General features: G+C 46.2%; 1 protein-coding gene and 1 long non-coding RNA gene across 6 annotated transcripts in view; one reads left to right on the forward strand and one right to left on the reverse strand.

Annotated features, from left to right (window-relative positions):
• CLMN (calmin) overlaps positions 1–10125 on the forward strand; it is a 125970-nt gene extending 115845 nt beyond the window's left edge. For 2 of the 5 annotated variants that reach the window (XM_058429927.1, XM_058429929.1), the window contains 5 exons: positions 4949–5145; positions 7059–7119; positions 7739–7809; positions 8243–8339; positions 9924–10125. In XM_058429927.1, coding sequence (XP_058285910.1) covers positions 4949–5145; positions 7059–7119; positions 7739–7809; positions 8243–8339; positions 9924–10088 — 591 coding nt within the window. In that variant the 3' untranslated portion in view covers positions 10089–10125. Of the gene's footprint in view, positions 1–4948; positions 5146–7058; positions 7120–7682; positions 7810–8242; positions 8340–9919 lie in introns of all 5 variants that reach the window. The other 3 variants (XM_058429928.1, XR_009210430.1, XM_032179768.2) reach the window with 3 other exon arrangements.
• On the reverse strand, positions 10015–12947 carry LOC131381589 (uncharacterized). The gene is made up of 3 exons (XR_009210432.1): positions 12546–12947; positions 10463–11420; positions 10015–10097 (listed from the first exon to the last, which is right to left on the reverse strand). It is a non-coding gene; the product is annotated as an uncharacterized LOC131381589 (long non-coding RNA).
• Positions 12948–20401: the final 7454 nt, after the last annotated feature.

Consider the following 20401-nt stretch of genomic DNA (forward strand, 5'->3'; position numbering starts at 1 on the left):
GAAGAAACAAACAAACAAACTACAAAAAGTCCTTTAAAACTCAAGGCTGGAGTCAGCCTTCATGACCCCATCGCCCAGGTACTGAGAATAGTGTACTAACCGTTGGGTACTGCAGCCAGGGGAACCTCATAGTGTGGGAAACAGACGAGGTGGTGGGGAATGATGGAAACCTTTGAGAGGGGTGGGGAGGGCTTGAAATCCAGGCCTTCTTTGCTGTGACTCCCAAGGGTCTCCAAGCTGACACAGCTGCTTGGGGGGTTGGAAGATAATTACCCCAAGCTTCAGCATCATGCAATATACCTATATAACAAACTTGCACATATACCCCCCAAATCTAAAATAAAAGTTGAAAAACAAAAAAATATATATATATATATTTTAATTGTTTTATTATACGTTAAGTTCTGGGATACATGTGCAGAACGTGCAGGTTTGTTACATAGGTATACATGTGCCATGGTGGTTTGCTGCACCCATCAACCCATCATCTACATTAGGTATTTTTCCTAATGCTATCCCTCCCCTAGCCCCCAATCCCCACAGGCCCCGGTATGTGATGTTCTCTCATAACTTACCACTAACATAGGCATTAGAAAGTTTAAAAAAAGAAAAAAAGTCATCGTAGCTAACATCTAGCATGCACTTAGTGAACACTAGCCTGTTCTTCTGCAGTAACTTGGGAGAAACAGAAGAAACCCTCATGTTTGACTCCAGTTTTGATTTTTTTAAAGGACTTTTGCCTGTTAGGCACTAATCTTTGGTTTCTGTGGTTTGAAATTGGTGTGTAAATAGCATAAGGGGACATGTACTCTTCTGAGCTTGAGCAGCTGGTCACATTCTTATCTGCCACTTGTGTTCCCACTTCATCTGGCCCAGCAGCTCACGAAGGGCCACTGGAGTGATCATTGAAGGGGGGTGCCTGGGCCTGGCCTGATGGGGAGGCTTCTCCTGCAGATGCCACATTAGTAAGCTGCTCCCTGCTGCAGCACTGGGGATCCAGGAGGTGAGTCCGAAACCACATTGGCCATGCCCTGCTGGATATAGTGCACACAGGGCACCCAGGGCAAGACAGCCAGGGAGGAGAAGGGCCTGGGCTCGGCCTCTCCAGCCCCTTCATGAGCTCACCTGCTTACTCATCCAACCCCATGGAAAGCAATGCATCTGGCACTGCCAGGAAGATAAAGAAAGAAGGAAAATCCTGCCTTCAGTGTCTAATGTGGGAGACAGAGTCCCCAGTAACTGTATTGTGAGAGAATGTGGCCTCAGCCATAAGAGATGGACCCAGCAAAGGGATTCAGGGGTTCAACAGAAGGAGGCTCCCACCCAGATCCAGAAAGGCTGCATGGGGGTTTTGGGGAGGGGAGCCTAGAACTGGGGAGGGAGTTCTGGGTGGAGGGACTAAGGGTAGAGGTCCCCTAAGTGCAGGAGCCAGGTGGGAAAGTGACCAGCTATTTCAGACTGCATCGGCTCTGCCTCTATCTCAGACCCTTCCCCAGTCTCTCACTGTCCCTCCTCCTCAGCTCAAGTTGCAGAGGGATGACCCTAAAGCACAAGTCTCATCTTATCACTTTCTGACTCCTGTCTCCAGGATAAAGTCTAAATTTCTTAGCATGAACTCCAAGACTCTTCCCTCTCTAACCTGGCCACCCACCCGTCTTTGTCTCCCTCCCCTCCAGCCAAGCCAGCATCCTCCCAGACCCCCAGACACCCAGGCTCTCGTCTGCCTCCAGGTGTGACTGGGCTGGTCCTACCATCTGGGCAAGCAGTTATTCACCCTTCAAAGCCAATGCAAATGGCACCTCCTCCCAGAAGCCCTCCCACCTCCTCCCCAGGCAGAGCCATTGCTCCCTCCCTGTAGCTGATCACATTTTTGACAATCTCTCCTTGAGTGCTTACTGATTTGCATGGGCTTTGTTTTTCTCTCCCGGGAGAGTGCGGACATTTGTGTGTTGATCTTTGGATGCTAGAGACCAGCCCAGTGCCTGACAGGGCCTGCCAGTGCAGGGGACAAAGGTTTATTACACGATGGTTTTGGGGGCATACAGCAAATGGAAGGTAAATGAAACACTGAGATATATGACAAAGCTCTGGCTCATCAGAGCCCAGTGAGGGGCCCAAAGGACTGGAGCTGACTGGAGGATTGAGAGAGGCTTGCACCCTGCGGGAGCTACAGAAAAAGTCGGGTTCAAGTAGGCTTTTTTAAGTTTAAGTTCATTGATAGTTGAGTCATTGGTGTGAATGAGTGGGGTAGAAGACCTAGAAGATTAGTTGAGCCAATAAAGAGAATAAGGGAAATTAATATAAGGGATCAGTTTCGTCCTAAAAGACACTTCGGATTTTCGCTAGGCCAGAAGTGGGGGGCTGGTTTTATTCAGTTTACCAAATCCGAGCAATGAGGAGTGGCTGCCTAAGCCCTAAGAGGAGCAGCATCCTCAGGCCGAGGGCCACAGGGGCAGGGCTGCACACTCCGTGTTTGCCAACCATGGAATGGACAGGAAGAGGGCTGGATGGCTCTGCAGGTGCCAGGGACCACGCCTGCCATCTTCCCCCTCTTCCCCCAGGGAGAGGAACCCAGTCCCCCACTTGCTCCCATGGCCTGCTGTGTGCTGACTTCTCTGAAGTCTCAAAATACATAAATAAATACATAAATAAGAAGTAAAATAAAATGACGAATTAGCGGTTTGCATCCTCCCTCCTGGCCTATTGGAAGTGGCCTGTGAAAATGCAAATGTGGCAGTTCGTTCTCGAATGCTTTCCTTCCAGCAATTGCCAAAAGCAGAGAGTGCATGTGTCCAGCACCTGGACAGGTGATTTGGGGTGTGACTGAAAGAGCCCTGGGTTGCAGTGGTAGAATCAGGATATCTAGATTTGAACTCCATCTTACATGGATCTCACTCTTGGTGACAGCGTGGGCAGATGAGCTCCCTTGGGTGCAGTGTGGGAATGAAATCAACACCGTCTGCCTCACTTGGCTCCGGTCTGCTGCCTCACCTGCCCAGCAAGCACTGCCCACTGATCCCCAGCCCACCTTGCAATTTGCTCCCAAGTGCAGCCCTTGCCTCAATCCGTGTGGGTGAGCGTAGGGAGAGGGTACAGCCCGTTTGATGAGGAGCCCAAGGTGAGATCTGGGAGTCTTGGGTCCTGGCAGACAAGGAGACGGGATGAAGCATTTCTCTGACACTTTGCCTTCCTTCAAAAAAAAAAAAAAAAAAAAGAGGCTGGGAGCAGTGGCTCACGCCTGTAATCCCTGCCCTTTGGGAGGCTGAAGTGGGTGGATCACCTGAGGTCAAGAGTTCGAGACCAGCCTGGCCAACATGGAGAAACCCTGTCTCTACTAAAAATACAAAAATTAGCCAGGCGTGGTGGCAGGTGCCTGTAATCCCAGCTACTCCGGAGGCTGAGGCAGAAAAATCACTTAAACCTGGGAGGTAGAGGTTGCAGTGAGCCAAGATCATGCCACTGCACTCCAGCCTAGGAGACAAAAGCAAGACTCCATCTCAAAAAAAAAAAAAAAAAAGAAAGAAAGAAAGATATTTTCCCAGCCAAAGGGACTAGAAAATGGCAGGTTTTTCTTCTGGTCTTGAAAAAATAAATAAGCCCTCTGCTTGTTTCATCTTTCAAAAACAGTAGCATTTGACCATGATGAGGGCAGCCTGTGAGACTATCATTTCAGATTGCTGAGCACAGCTTGTCATTCCTGCTTGGAGCTTTGTTCTCCCGGGGCACAATGGCCTGGCTGCTCTAATGCTCTTATTCTGACACCTGTTGAACAGGTTCTTCCAGCCCCTAAAAGAATTCTTGAGAGGCGGCTCCAACAATGACCATGCTCCTGTGTTTCACTCGGGAGCCTTGCTGACGGGTTTCAGAGTGCCTGGTGCAGACAGAGGTCAAAGAATCTTCATTACCAAATACATGCTAGACATGTTGCACTACCATCCACCTTTGGCCAAAGGCACAGTGACGATGGCATCCCGAAAACTGTACACCTGCCTGTGCGTGTGCCTTTCCAAACCTATAGGCCACCTTTGCACCCTTTGGCCCACCTAGCTTCCAGGATTTATTCTTTTGTTTAAATGGATGACGGTTGTGAAGGATTCAACCACTGCTCACTGTAAGAACCCTTCTCTTCCTCCTTCCTTTCTTTCTTTCTTTCTTTCTTTCTTTCTTTCTTTCTTTCTTTCTTTCTTTCTTTCTCTTTCTTTCTTCTTTCTTTCTTCTTTCTTTCTTCTTTCTTCTTTCTTTTTCTTTTCTGTTCTTTCTTTCTCTCTCTATCTTCCTTCCTTCCTTCTCTCCTTTTTTCTTTTTTTCTCCTTTCTTCTTCTTGTCCTTTCTTCTTCCTCCTCCTTCTTTCTTCTCCTTCTTCCTCCTCCTCCTTCTTTTCTTCTTCCTTCTTCTTCACAGGGTCTCACTGTGTCATCCAGGTTGGAGTGCAGTGGCATGATCTTGGCTCACTGCAACCTCTGCCTCCTAGGCCCAAGCAATCCTCCCACCTCAACCTCCCAAGTAGTTGGGACCACAGGCACCACTACACACAGCTAACTAGAGACATTATTTATAGGAAATCCTATGGAATAGTGGGATGTGGTTAATAATTATTGTACCCATTTCACCAACAAATAAACTGAGGCTCAAAAAGATAACATCAGTCACTCAAGGTCACAGAGTTGACTCAGCCAGGATTTGAAATCAGATTTTGCCGACTCTAGAACCTATATTGTTTTAACTCCATCAATTTGTAGCATTTGAAGTCTGTACCAGGGGCTGGAGTTGGGGTGGACTTGTCTCTCATGCAGGCTGTGCTGCAGGGGATTCATGAAGAGGATCAGGGAACAGGCAGAATTGGAAGGGATGCCCTGGCTGGGCCTGGGCAGAGCACTGCTGGGTGATGTCACCTACTTTACACTGCAGCATGACATACTGACTTGGATTTGGTTGTTCTGTCTTTCAGTCCCAGGAATCCCCAAACTTGGAAAACATAGCAAACCCTCTAGAAGAAAATGTAATGAAAGAATCAATCAGTAGTAAAAAAAGGGAAAAAAGGAAACATGTGGACCACGTAGAAAGTTCACTATTTGTAGCACCAGGAAGTGTTCAATCCTCAGATGACCTAGAAGAAGACACTAGCGACTACAGCCTTCCTTCCAGGTATTTTATTCATCTCTTTTCACCCTTAAGGTGGAGCCAGAGAGTTAGAGAGTCATTTGCAGTTTCTGATTTGATGGGGTGGGAGGTGCAGGCATGGGATTGGACAGCAAGGGAAATACAGCTTCATACACAATCCTCATTCTCTACACCTGGGTTCCCCCACCCATCCTCATCATTACCAGACCTCATAAGGAGCAAAATGGGAAGGATGGGAAGCTTGCCTTCTCTCCTCACTCTTCAAACCTTTGGGTGGAAGCTGGCAGTGAGCAGCGGATGGCTGAACCATAGGTAGGTGTAGGGGTGAATGCGGTAGACTTGGAGCCTCTGCTGGCTGCCTTCTGGCACCCAGGCAACTGCAGGTTGACCAAACTTCACTTTATAAGCATCTTAATGGCTTCAAGCATATCCACCTTTCCACCAAGGAGACCATTAATGTCTGGCGCATGGAAGCTGGACATCTCATTAATATTATGGCTTCTTCCACAATTCCCACTCCAAGGAAGTAGGGATGCTTGATTTAGCTTGGGAGAAGGAGGGAGCAGGGAGGATAATGAGATTTAACTGATCTACAGGAATCTCATAGCACACCTCTGCTCTGTCACTCCAAGGCCACCAGATGAGCCAGATTTCTCCCAGGGAAAATGTGTAACTGCTGAAAATCAGAAGACCCTGGTCTCTCCCCTCTCTCATCATCACAATAGTCAGTCAGTGTTTCTCAAGCCCTTACTGTGCCCAGGCACTTCACCTTCATTTTCTCATTCATTCTCACATTCATTCTCACATCACCTGTAGACACATTGGTGGGACTGTGCTTCATATGGCAGACAAAGAAGGTCAGGGGGCCAGGTAACTTTCCTAGCTTAGGGATTCTTGGACTCAGATGTGTCCCACTCCACAGTCCACATTCTTTTTGTGCCCCCTTGTTGTCTGTGATGATGTGAGTAATACAGGCTGCAACAGAAAATTATTGAGATACGCATTTGGGGAGAGGCAGGGAGAAGCCCATACAGACAGAGCCAGAGGAGTTGCTGGCAGGTGCCTGGCTTTCCACCTCCCTCTGCCTTGCTTCTGTGCCTGGACCTTGGGGAAACAGAGGCAGGGGGAGGAGGGCCAAGGCACAACAGAAGGCTGCTGCCCACTTGGCCTTTGACTCCCAGCGTGCCTGTCCCTACCCCTGGGTGTGACTGCCTAGCAGTCATCTATGATCTTCGCATGTCACTGGGCTCTGCTGTCAGTGCAGGTGAGCACTTTAGACAGACAGCCCAGGGGATTTGCCCAACTGCTCAGCTTCTCCCTAAGCAGGTTAATTCTCAAAGAATCCTTGAGCAGTCACTATGCAATGGAGTCTGGTAGGCCTGGGGACTTCAGGAGAGGGAGAAAGAGGTCAACCACAGGGGTGATTCAGGTGGGGCTCCATCCTTCAAGGAAATAGGACATTACCCTCCATTCCGCTAGGACTGGGTGGAACATGAAAAGTGTGAGGCAAGCATTCCCACTTGCACATTTGGGACCTCAGAGGCAGGTAGAGAGAGTTGGGGCAGCCTGGTCTAGGCCCAGGTCTGACTAATTGCAGAGAACCTCTGATGAGTCCCAACACATCAGGATGCTTGGGTTACTTCCTGCTCCAAATGCTTTGATTTTTAAGAATATGTGGCTTGCTTTCTATTTAAAATCCTGACTGATTTTTCTTGTAGATGAAGGCCCAATGTGTGTATCACTAATATCCGTCCTATTTGTAAGCACTCTCCAACCAAAGTAGGCGTGTTAGATAAAATCTGTCATTTCTGTCCCTGGGTGTGAAGTTGTCGCTTGCCTAAATCCATATGTGGAAATCCCAGGATGGGGGTGACCGTACAACTGAGCCATGAAGAGCTCCAGGTGGTACCAATTCAAAACATGTGTTTGTTTTTCAGGACTAGTCACAGTGACTCCAGCATTTACATTCGACGACATACTAATAGGTCTTCGGAATCGGTTAGTATGTGAATTTCTTCTCTTTCCGCACGGCCCCTGCTAATCAATTCCTTTCCATCCTTCCTCCTCCCCAGCCCAGAGCTTTGAAATTACTGACGTGCAACAGCTATACTTTTGGATAGAAGACAAGCAAATTGAAACCTTGTCATTAAGCACAGTCCAATCTGATATCCGGTTTGGGCAATAAGGGATGTAAATAAAGTGATGATTTTAAAGCCCAAAGGCCTCTTTGTTATAAAAATGCATCCAAAACGCCCCACCTGGACCCCCTGCACACACACCCAGAAGGATCACGTTCAAAGACAGAGGTGCAACATGAGTCAAGGTCCGATGGACAGTTGCACATGCTTAGTAGCAGATGTGTTAGAACCCAGAGCAGCACACCCCAATTCGGGTTCCGGGTGGTGGGGTCTCTTGCGCTCACAAGGGAGGGGCTTGGGGGAGGAGGTAGAGGAATGTATATTGTTTAGCACTTTGATTTTGGATCTAGATGCTGACAGTATTGAGAAATGCCCGGCACGCTCGGCTTTGTGTGTTTAAAATCGTTTTATTTTCTGTTTCAGAGATTTCATCTTTACTAATTGGGTTGCGGGGGTTTTGTTTATAAATTTCACTGTAGGATCATTTTAGCTATGTTCAGTTGAGGAATGCGGCAGATCTGGATGACAGAAGAAACCGAATGTTAACCAGGTTGGTGGCTTTACTTCAGGTTTTGTGGGGGTTGTAATAAAATGTTTTTACATTCTGCAGCCTGCCTTACAGGGGTGGTTATTTTCCCACTGCTTTGTAGATAACAGTATTAATAATTTGGGATAATGCAAGAAAATAACTATTCCAGAGAAAATGATGTAAACTGGATATGAGTAGAAAGGAAAAGTAGATATTAATTAACACTGATGGGCAGGGCCTGGTTCCGAAAATGAGTCAGTTTAAAGATGGGTTTGGGTTCTGAGCCTGCAGCTGTGTTTGAATGAGTGGTATAGAGTATAGGGTGGTTTAGTGGTATAGGGTAGTTAGCAAAGGGAGGGCCAGGCAGGAGAAGAGGTGGTGGTCTTGTGAGGCTGTGTGTCCCCCGCCAATGCTGTAGCCCCTGACGCCTGTCCATTCCCTGTCGCCACTGCAGGTACAATACTCAGAAGCTCACTGAGCTGATTGTACAGTTTTATGGCATCAGAGCAGACATGAAGAGGGAAAGCAAACATGCCAGGATGTCTATGAAAGTATTTCTTGCTGTCGGAGAACTGTTGGCCTGGCCTAATGTTGCTGAATTGCTGGAAACTTGCCCATTTAAAACATAAAACCAGAAAAACTTCTCAAACTCTTACAATTCTGAGACGTCCCCATTCCTGTTGAAGTCATAGAGTTGCTTTATTAAGTTTTTATTTTTAAAAATTTTTATTTACTCGCCACAGATTTGAATTGGCTTGGAAGGATTTAGATTACTGGAATCGGAAGCCTCTGTCTGAATATTACCAGACACCCAAAAGTGTGGTCCTTAGAATCCCATCCCTCTGGCTGCTAAAAAAGAAGCAAGACAGCTTCTTTCCCCTGCCATGAAATGGAAATACTAATTCAAGTTTTCAACTAGGCTGGATATGCTCATAGGAAAATAATCCTTTTTGCTCTTATGATATAGAGGCGTTGAAAATAGAACCTGTAAAGTTGAGAAATGCAGTCATGTTTTCGGTTTTCTACATTGAGCATTTATTACCTTTATAATAAAAAATATGGTTTAGGCTGCGTGTGGTGGCTGATGCCTGTAATCCCAGCACTTTGGGAGGCCAAGGAGGGAGGACTGCTTGAGGCCAGGAGTTTGAGACTAGCCTGGGCAACACAGAGAGACCCTGTCTCTATAAAAAATATATAGTTTAACTTGTTTCTGTGGACAGCTTTTTAAAGAAGACCATGATGTGGGTATTTATCATTCAGTATGTAGATGGTGGCAGATGTTTAATCCCACCCTGCCCCTCGCTCCTGCTATCAGGAGATAGTTCTGGGACAAGTGGTTTTAGCCTCTTGTAATCTCCATTACACGGCACAAAACCACCCTAAGAAGCTTACACTGCAGGCTTCTCTACATGCAGCTCCAAGCAGAGGCCCCAGCCCCAGGCAAAACCTTCTGGGCTTCCCTATTATCCGCCAGGCAAAATTGAAATGACATTTTAACACTACCGCCTATAAAATAAAAGCAGGAAGTTAAATCTGACTGAAATCAAATCTAGTAATTATTTTAAAGGTAACATTCCAAAGCCAAAACAAAACTGTGGGGAATGGGAGAGGTCTTTGTTTCTTTGTTTCTTTGTGGTAGATGATTTAAATGATCCGCTATTAGGGACACTTCATCCCTTAGATGACCTATGCGTTACTAACAAACAGCAGCGAGCGATCAGTGTCTAACTCCGTGTCACTCTTTGAGAGCACTGTGGCATCAAGAAAGGTGTCCCAGGAGACCTGGCCTAGGCGCCAGCTCTGTCGCCAAGTAATTGCATGGCCTCGGGCAAGTCACTCCATCCCTAAAGCCTCAGTGTGTCCATCTGCAGAATGGGGCTGCCAGCTCCTCCCACCTGATGTTACGGAGATGAACGGAGTGTGTGCAAAAGCTCGAGGGGCTGCCTGGATGGCCCTACCCGCTGCCTTGGGCCAGTACACACAGTGTGGGGCTTACCTGGACACGGTGCTGGGGAGCCTTCAGGTCTTCAGGCGGGAAGTGGGGGCCGGGGAGAGATGGGCAGCACTGGGTGGGGTCCGCTTTCCTGGGAACCCGCTTGGTAACTGCCTTTCCTCTGTGCTTCTTCTGTAGGAAGGCCAACAGCTCAGGAGAAGCCATGTCACTGGGGAGCCACAGCCCGCAGAGCGACTCCCTGACACAGCTTGTCCAGCAGCCAGATATGATGTATTTTATTCTCTTCCTGTGGCTCCTGGTGTACTGCTTGCTGCTCTTCCCACAACTGGATGTTAACAGGCTCTGATACGTGTGTCTGGATAATAAAAAAGACAGGACCCTGATCAGGGGCGGGGTTACTTCATTTTATTTTGGGTTCCGGGTGGGGCACTTCCACAGACAGTTGAGGACCTCTGAGGAAACTTAGACCCCCTTTCTTGCTATTGTGTTTTTTTTTTTTAATTATTCAGGTTTCTTTTTTTTTTCTGGACGACCTGAGCATGCTTTTTTCTTTGGCTGTGTACTCAAAACTCAGGCATGCAGCTGGATACGTAGGTGGGGTTTTGTCCTTGTGTGCCTTGCTGGGTTGGATAGGGAGCATTGTTAGTGATCATTAGCCCGCCTGGATCTTAGCACACCCCACATGCAGGTTCACACGCTGGATGAACTCCAGTTTCTTACCTCTCAGATGAAGGGCTGCTTGAAGAGAAAGAGGGTGGGCACCCCAGGCCGAGCTCCAGCTGGGAAGAAAGCTGCCACGTTTTCCTCCAAGTGTGGGTGTTTGAGAGAAGGTGCTGGGATCCATGCACCTGTTGCAGTCTGGTAACTAGTTGCATTCACTAGGGGAAATCCGAGCAGCCGGCTCTGTGCAAGCACATCCAGGAATGGCAGAATCCAGGGAGGAAGGTGAAAGCGTGTTGAGAGCCAGTGTGTGCTCTTTTTCACCCCGGTTTTTTGTTGTTGTTTTTTTGTTTTGTTTTTTGTTTGAGGGGAGATGCACTTGAAATTCAGTTTTCCATTGATTGGATTGAGATAGAACCATGATTTTCAAACCAGATCGCCAGGGCCCAGCAGGGCCCTATAAAAGCCATGAGGAGTAGCTGGGCTGGAATCAGCTCCCAGCGGTGCTGGAGCTGGGTGGTGGGGCAGCTTCCTGCCCACGAAAGCTTTGGTGCACACCTTCCTCAGAATGCATGTCTTGGAACGGGCATTCTTTGTCACTTGTAATGGGTTTCTTGAAGAGGCTTTCTGGACAGCACTCCAGGAGCAGGCCAGCACAGGAGGTTTGTGAAAGAAGAGGCGTCTCTAGCACCCCTGCCACCAGTCTTCCTCCGCCCCGGGCTCCCTCTGCTCTCTCCTTCCTGCCAAGACTCAGGTCCATGGCGAGTCTCTGCGTTGGTTCCTCCTCCCCTTGCTCTCCCCTTCAGAAAGCATGTACCAGGCAACCCTTATAAAATCACACATGAGTCAGGAGGGGACTCAGTGAGCATCTTGTCTAGCTGAACCCAGAGAGACAGAGCAGCTGGACCAAGATCATATAGCCAACCAGGGGCAGACTTGCAGTGAGCACACAGGCACCTGATGCCCTGTCCAGAGCTGTCACCCCTTGTAGGAAACTTCCACCGGGCACACCAGTGTCCTGAGAAAAAGATAAAATGACTAGATTAAAATGTCCACACTCAAACAAAACCAAAAATTTTAGACCAACTATCGACATTTGTTTTGTTCTTGTATTTTTCCCATGAGGAATTCTTATTCACCTTCAAGCTCATCCCTGATTCCTTCTGAAACACCCTTGACAGCTGCAACAGCTTGTCATTTGACATACCAGCGTCACTCTTACTCCAGGAATCACATTTCTTTCTTTGCTAGCCAAGGACTTGCTCATTTCAAGTGCTGGGTTTCAAGTTTACAGAATTCCAGCATGGCCAGAAGAATTTACATAGCACATCTGAGTCGATGACAGCCAAAATCTGGCCTCTAAACCAGTCTGATTATAGTCTGTCTCCCCTCCTGAAAGAATTTCAGCCGTCCAAGCAGAAAGCTGCTGGGAGCTTGGAGTGATTCCATCTGGAAGGCCAAGAGCCCCATGGAAAATGAGCTAATTAATGAGCTCCCTGGCATCAATGAAAGCTCAAAGGTACAGATAATAAAGATTATGTGATAGTTTATAACCCTGGGCACCATGCAGTCCTCGCCTAAATTAGATGCTCGAAGAGCCTGGGAAGAGCCAACCCAAATGTGAATCATTTCATTTTATGGGTCTAGACCTTGTTCAGAAAAACCTCTGCAGGATACTTCTCTCACCTATTACAACTTGTAATATTGTTTAAAACATCTACTGGCAAGATGCCTGAAAGTCATTTGGTTCAGGTTGGCAGTCAACTGATTTTTTGAAAAGGAAAAAAAATCTCATTTGAGTATAGGCTTCTATGGAAGAAGCTGCATATAGAAAATGGATGTGGAAGTCTGCAGGACAAACCACCCCATTGCTTGTAATTTTTTTTAAATTAAAAGAAATACAATAAGGCTTTTAACAAGAACTAGCAGTCCCCTAAGTCTCGCTGGTTAGAAGTAACCACTTTCAACTCCCTTATGTTTGCATTTCTACATAACGTGCTTACATTTTATTTTTTAATTTAGAAACATCTATTGGCTTGCTGTCACAGTAGAGGAGGATTTCACTCTTACCATACCATGCTTTGGTTTTCCAGTATAGCTAGATCACATCATTTAGTACATTTCTATTAGGTGTTGACATTACCTGGAGCACTTAAGGATTGTTGACTCCCAAGCCCAGCAGTGTGTTATGGTTACATGTCCTTTCTCCTCCAAATGTCTTTCTTAATTTGCTATTCTCTCTCTTTATTTATTTATTTTTTTTGGTGTGGCACATTCTTTAATAACTTCCTGAGGAAGAGAACATGGGAAGTAAATATGGTTGTAAATATTTTGTGATTTTTGCATGACTTAAGATGTCTGTATTCTGCCCTTAACAGAAATGTGGCTGAGCATAGAATGACAGGTGGAAAATAATACCCTTCCCTAGCCCCTCCCAAGCGTGCTGGTTGAGATTTCTGATGCCATTCTGATTCCCATACCTTTATATGTGACTTAGGTTTTTTTATCCACCCTTCCTGGCAACATTTAAGATCTCTTTATCCTTGGTGTTCTGAACTGTCATGATGGTGGTGTATCCTGGGTGTTAAACCTTGTGCTGGGCCTTCATGGGAAATTTCTTAAATTTTCTTGTGATTACTTAACATTCTTTCTTCCTGGACCACCTATTATTTCAATGTTAGACCTCCCTACCCCTAGGCTGATGCTGTAATATTTTTTATCTTTTCTATTTTTCATCTATGTTTCTGCTGCTTTCAGGAAGAATTGTTCATTTTTATCTTCCCAATCTGAAGGTTTTATTGAATTTTTATTTTCCAAATTAACAAAACCTTTGGTCATTATCCTGTCTTTGTTTTCTAGTGTCCAGCTCTTGATGCGTGGATGCAGATTTTGTCTCTCTGTGGACGTTAATGATTGTGGTCTGAAGGGAAATTCTTTTCTGCTCCCTGTGTTGCCCTCATTTTCTCTGAGTTCTCTTTATTTTGCTGGTCTCAGTCTCTGTCTTTCACGTTGTAAATTTTTCTCAAATATCTGGTGATCCTGTGGATCCGTTCGTGTTTAAGAGTGAGGCATCCAAAAGCTGATTGGAAGTTTGTGTGCCAGCTGGTGAGCTTTTCCACTAGGGTCACCAGGTGGGCAACTGGACTTATCATTGGAGAATGCTGCCTGTCAATATTTGCAGGTGTTTTCTCTGGGGCTCATTCTGTTTCTTTAGAGATATTCCCACTACTCTCCTTCCTGGGAAACAGGGGTATACACAGGGCTTTTAGCCTACGCTGAGCCCTCATGTGGTTTCAAAAACGGTGTCCCATCTGGGCAGAAGCCCCCATGAGCACTTGGCTTGACTGGCAGAGGACACCTTTTGCCCCTTCCTCCAGACATACCCAGCCCTGAGCTTGGACAATGCTTGAGGAACAATGATAAGGCTAGATTTTAACTCCTAATTGCCCTCTTTAGCCAGGTGCCTCTGTGCAATGCACAAACTTTAGGGTCATATTCAGAGACCCTGGTCTATACTCAGTGTGCCCGAGTCCTGACCGCTGAGCAGGCAGCCTCATCACCTGTGAGTATTTAGACTTTCATTAAGTTGCTTCCACCTTTGCTGTGCCCGGTGTCCCTGAGTCGGAGCTGCTCTGATTTCTCCATGGAGTAGGAGCACAGTGGTCATCTGGCTGCATGGGAAGGACAGGGGACATCAGAGCCAATAAATGCCCTGGTCTTCAGCCCCATGTCTCACCTCATCCCTCCCATTCCAATCCCCAAGCCTCTCCTGGAGGCCACAGGGCATCTCTGCTAACCACTGTGTGGCCTCCCCTCTGCAAGCATGTGGTTTTAGGATCCCCTACCATGCTCACTTCTCCATCAGTTCCATTCCTGCATAAATAGGTTGCTAGCTCTTGCTTACTGTTCTCTTCTGTATCCCTCTGTGTTCATGGTTGTATTAATATAACTTTCATTCCTCTGCTCCTATTTTCATGGGGTTTCATGAGGGAAGAAACGGGCTCATGTGTTCAGTATACCACCTTGATCCGTAAACCCAATTTGAGTTTTCTCACTGGTTGCTTAGGGGCCTTGCTGCTCTGACTGGTTTGTGAATGTGCCCTGAGTCCAGCTGGGACTGTAGCAACATTCATCTTGTTGAGCTGTGGTCTGCTAAGTGATTTTGTGTAATGCTGTGCCAAGTGCAGGAGAGGGTTAAATAGCATGGCTAAGCTCTGCTTGAATGCCATGATTAGTTATTACCTTCCTTCCTTCCCCCTGGTTTTGCTGCCTATTGTCAGTAAATGATCTTAGATCTCCTGCCTCCCCAAAGATATAGTCTATGTGGTGGTCTGGGTTCTAGGTTTTCTTTACCACCCTTGCTTCATTTAAGAAACAGAAAACTGGCTAGGCACAGTAGTGGCTCACACCTATAATCCCAGCCCTTTGGGAGGCCAAGGCAGGAGGATCGCTTGAGGCCAGGAATTCAAGACCAGCCTGCACAACATAGCAAGACTCCATCTCTACAAAAAGTTAAATTTAAATTAATGGTGGCATACACTTATAGTCCCAGCTACTCAGGAGGATGAGGCAGGAGAATTGTTCGAGCCCAGGACTTCAAGGTTACTGTGAGCTATGATCCTGCTATTTCACTCCAGCCTGAGTGACAGAGCGAGACCCTGTCTCAAAAATAAACAAGTAGTCCACACAGGTGTTTGCCAGCCAACAGCACGGATTCTCTGTTGAACGTGGCCAACATTTCCTCGTCGAAGTTTGTATCTTGCCATAGTTGATGATCAGGTGGTCGGGGCTTCCTGTTCAGACCTGACCTCTGTGGGCAGATGTTCTCCCACCAAGGCTTGGAAGCAGGACACTCTCGCTGCCCCTTGGGCAGCACCCAGAACATGGGCTTCTCCATTTCTGAGGTTCAGCATAGTTCCCCCCACCCTCTTCCCACGCAGTGCGTGCCTGCTCTTTGTCAGGATGGAACAGAGGGAAGGCAGATGCACTGGGGGCAGCCTGTGTAGTTGATCTCTGTAAGTCATAGACTGTTCAAAAACCTCAGGAATTATGTAAGCGTTCAGTGCCTCATTTAAGAGATGAAAAACTGAAGATTAGAAAGAGGAAACGACTAGTCGCCCTGCTAGTTGATGACCTCCAGATAGCCATCTTCATTCCCAGTTAAGTTTACTACAAAACCACAGCCTCAGCTGCTGACGCTAACCTCCCTACCCACCATCGCTAGGGACTCAGAACACCATGGAGCTCATCTCTCCAACAAAAGTCAGAATTAGCAAGTACAGATGTGTCTTACGAAAATGTCAGAATCCATCATGGCTGCTTTGGTGAGGAGCTGTTCTCCTGTGGTCATGCCATTGGAAGGCAGTTGTATGACAAGAATGCTTTCACAAGAGCTCCGATTTTCTTAACTCTCCAGAAGGACTTCAGAAGCCTTTGGAGTTTTGAGACACGGCCTCTCTCTCCCTTCTGCTTGGAGACACCTTCCTGGGGGTCTCCACTGCATTCCCCGCCGGTATTGCTCTGTGGAGCCTTGTGCCCTCAGGTCCCAGAAATGGGCTGTGTGGGAGCTTCCAGTCAGCCTGGTATCTCAGGACCTTCTCAGACAGGAAATGAGACTGCACAAAGCCCTGTGAGGCCCAGGTGTGTTATTTCTCCTTCCCCGACATTGCATAATCACTGCTGACACAGCATTTGGGGAAGATTTAACGTCTTGGGCCAGCAGCTGCCATCTGGAACCATCACCACATAGCAGGTTGTTCTGTCCCATCCAACTGGTGAGGGGGCCGCCCTAATGACAAGGTCCAGGACCTGGGTTGGGTGGTGGGAGGCTGGGAGCTGGCGTGGGCGTTATCGTGCTTCTTTGCTGAAAATTGCTATGGCTCTTTTCCCCTAACAGCCAGCGTGGGAGAGCCAAACATGAGACACAAGCATCCCCTTGAGTGCCACAGATCTTGCGCCTTGCTCTCATCAGGCATTTCCTTGGAGAACAGCAGTCAGCACCTCATGGAAGTGAGCCTGGTGCATGGACTTTGCACAGGTTCCATTTCCATTGTGTGCAGACACCTGTATCTTTGGGCTCCACGTTAGCATCTGCCCTCTTCACTCTGATTTTTTTTTAAGAGACAGCATCTTACTCTATCACCGAGGCTGGAGTGCAGTGGTGTGATCACAGCTCACTGCAGCGTGAAACTCCTGGGCTCAGGCAATCCTCCTGCCTCAGCCTCCCAAGTAGTGGTACTACAGGTGCATGCCACCACGCCCACCTAATTTTTTATCTTTTATAGATACAGGTCTCACTGTTGCTCAGGCTGGTCTCAAACTCCTGGCCTCAAGTGATCCTCCTGCCTTGGCCTCCCAAAATACTGGGATTATAGGCATGAGCCACTGTGCCTGGCCTTCACTCTCATTTTTTTAAAGAGCCCTGCAGTGACCTTCAGATCTTGTCATTTCTTTACCATTGTGTGTGAGACCGGGCATGGGGTGAGCTTGGTTAGGTGTGGGTCAAAAGCCTGGAGACTCAGAGCTGCTGGTTCCCTGAGAGCCCACAAAAGTTATCAGAGTTTCTAAGCTGAGTGTTCTGCAATTGCCAGACCCCACAATGCTGGGAATACTGGCTTCTTTGTGTTTAGAACTTGTTCTGAGAACCTTGATGAGAACACATCAAGCAAGCAGTTCCTCCCAGCCAGGGCTGGAGCAACATGCCAAAAAACATTCTTGTCTATGGGAAAAAGACAACCAGTATTTTGTGCTGTTTGACCAAGTTGTTTTTAAATATACACATGCCTCAACAATCCACGGCCTCAATCGCACTGCTAATTTGTTTAAATCCCTGACACTCAGATGTCAAGACTAGCTTCATCTAGCAGTGTTCTCTTTAAAGGAACCCTTTTTTTTGTTTTCATTTTAATCACTGCCTTCTTCTCTGGGAGGTATTGTGGGCTAGAGAAAGAAGTCAGGTTTGGGAGTCAGCCAGATTTAGATTGGAGTCCCAGCTCTGTCACCAGATCTCTGGGTGATCTTGGCAAACTAACTTCTGAGTTTCTGTGCATTATAGGCATTCAGCACATATTTGTTGAATGAAAAATACTTTTCTTGAAAGTTTATGAAGTTGTAGGATGCCCAGCAGCCCCTTTTCTCTATTTCCTTCCTCTTGAAGCAAGCGTTGACTATACCTCTTTCCCTAACCCTCAGTTTACCATAGCTTCTTCCAACCTCTCTCCAATCCATTACTTTTTTCCGAGCTACCCTGCCTCAAATCTAACTCAGGCCTTTTTGCAAGAGGAAGTTTAAGCCATTGTTTACTCATTAACTCACTTGACCCTTAGAACAATCGTGGGAGGTGTTTATTTCGGAAAGGAAGCTAAAGCACAGGACAGAAAAATAACAAGGTCATAGCGTGAACTAGTAAGTAGCAGAACCGGGAACATAGGACTCTTATTTTCAAACACTCTAAACTTCACTGCAGTTGCAAATGCGCAACCAAAATGGCCGCCTTGAAAGGGTCTTTTGCAGTAAAATCTCAGTGTCCAACATCAAAGACAGTTCTTCAGGACCTCCAATTAACTATACATCCTGCCCCCAGCTGCTCATCTCTGCACCTCTAACACGTACTTCTCAGAGTAGGAAATTGGGCTTTCTCCTTCAAAAAGAAAAGTAGAGAAGGCCTGAGGACAGTGTAATTAAAATGGAGAAGTAGAGCCCACGAATTACTTGGATGAATTCATAACTGGTTGGTCTCTGAGGCAGGGATTGTTATTTTTCCTGTATTTTAAGCTTAAAAGTAGTGATTTTTGCATTGTTACAAAAAACAAAATAGCAAAATATCATTTGATACTTGTATTCTGTTTGCAATAGCTACCACTTCCTTTAGCCCCAGCAAAAATCAATAGGTGTGTATTCTCTACAAGCCCATGCTGTGCCAGAATGCCAGTATTGCTAAATGTCATGCAAGTATTTAGACACTTTTTTAAAGGAAACTCTAGGAGTGCCTGTTCTCTGGAGAGTTGACATTGTCCAAAGTAGGCCAACACTGGTATGGGTATGGAGAACCCACGTCCTAGCTCTGGCTCACCTGCAGATGCCTTGAATTTACCCCTCTGGGTTGGAAGTGGGAAGACTTCTTTTAAAAGTCCTTTCTAGGTTTAAAAATCCAAAGGTTACAAAGGTAGTTTTTATGTATCTCAATAAGTGGCCTATTTGCTTAAAGCAAGTGTACCTCTGTATATAATCCCAAAGCTTAGGGCAGTGCTTCTTGGCTTTAGTATCTGAGAAAGGTGCCTTTGGGAAGAGTTTGGTCAAACAGAAGGTAGTCTGAATCTTAAAGGTTTCGGATGAATGTTTGAAGTAGAACCTGGGAAATCTGCTTCCTAGGGCTGTTAGAACTAAATTGGTCTCCTTAAATTACGTCAGCATCTGAGACAGTTTCCTAAGGGAATTTCTTTTAAATTCAAAAGTTCAACTGCAGGAATAAATAGCTGTACAGGACTAGATCTTCCCATCCCTCATCTTTTCCCCTTCCCCGAGTAACGACTCAAAAAGGCTCCTGAAATTCTACTCAGAATTGGAGCCATTTGCATTCCAACAAGGATCCCTTAAGCCAAAGGCTGGCGTGTTTGTGTAGAATGTCCCTGGGGTAGGGGCGGTAGCTGCGGGGAGGGAATGTGGTGCAGGGGACACCTGCCCTCTGCCCTTGAAATTGCACCATAAGATGCTGCCTATGTCACTCACAGTGGTGCTGATACTATCCGCCAAAGACAAATTGTGAACATGGAAAAATGGTCGTTCCTTACTGTACATCCTGAGGACAAACTACTAAACTTGGAGACAGGAGATTGTTCAGACCATATTGTAGTGGGTGGTGATCATTGTTTTATTTTGGGGGAGTCTGGTCTATCGAGCAGATTTGATGTTTCCCTATTGTGCAGGGCTTAATTGACTATGTCCGAAAGTTTTTACCGAGAGCTCTAAGAAAACTATTGAGATAAATGAAATGTTATTTTGTAGTACAAGGATTATTTTTGTCTATTTAGGATATACATAGCTGTAGCTTTGTAAAAAAAAAATCTTTGTAAAAAATATATGAATGTGCCGTCCTATTTATTGATTACTGTAAATTAAGATATAAATGGCTATTTGCATAATTTATACCTGTGGGAAATTAACTGGAGTATTTGTTATTTGACTGTTTTCTATTAAGGAATATTAGGCTTGGTGCTATGATGAATGATCTTGTAAAATTATATGTATTCTTAAGAAAATTTTTGAATATAAGTTTCTTGAACTGACCATTTCATTGATAATACTTATTTTCATGTGTGTTTGTGGTTTTGACAACCAGAAATTACACTATCTTTCCAACAAATAGTTCCAACAAATAATACTTTTGCCAGGGCCGAAGCGAAGCCAATTGGCTTTAGAGTGGTAGAGATTGTAGAGAATGTGCCCTTTTTAAACTGCATTAGCTTGCCTAGAGCCTTTGTAATGCTCCAAGAAGTAGTAGTAATAATAGTAGTAGTAGCTATGCAGCTCTGGAGTGGGACTGCCTAGGTCTGAATCCTAGATCTGTCTTACTAGCTCTGTGACCTCCAGGAAGTTACTATAGTTGCCAGGGGTCCTCAGAAGACAGAACCTGAGCCAAAACTGATGTGATGATTGCATCATTTGAGGGCAGAGGGGATGCAACCAAGGGCTGCAGGAGTGAGATGGGGACAGAGGGAGAGCAAATAAAAGGTGGTGCAACAAATATTTATTACACACCTACTTGGCATCAGCACTGTTCTGGTTGCTGCGAATATAATGGGAAACCAAAACAAGGTTTTTATTCTCCCAGAGCTGACCGTCTAGTGAGAAGAGGCAGACAGAAACAAAATGGCAAGATGCGTAGTATGTTGTCAGTGCTATAAGAAAAAGCAGGGAAGGAATGTAGATTGGGGGTAGACGGCGAGGTGCCACCAGGCTCATACAGCAGCCAGGAAAGACCTCTTTGAGCAAGAGACGTTT

This window comes from Hylobates moloch, unplaced genomic scaffold, assembly GCF_009828535.3.
Source record: "Hylobates moloch isolate HMO894 unplaced genomic scaffold, HMol_V3 SCAFFOLD_16, whole genome shotgun sequence".
Classification (NCBI taxonomy): domain Eukaryota; kingdom Metazoa; phylum Chordata; class Mammalia; order Primates; family Hylobatidae; genus Hylobates; species Hylobates moloch.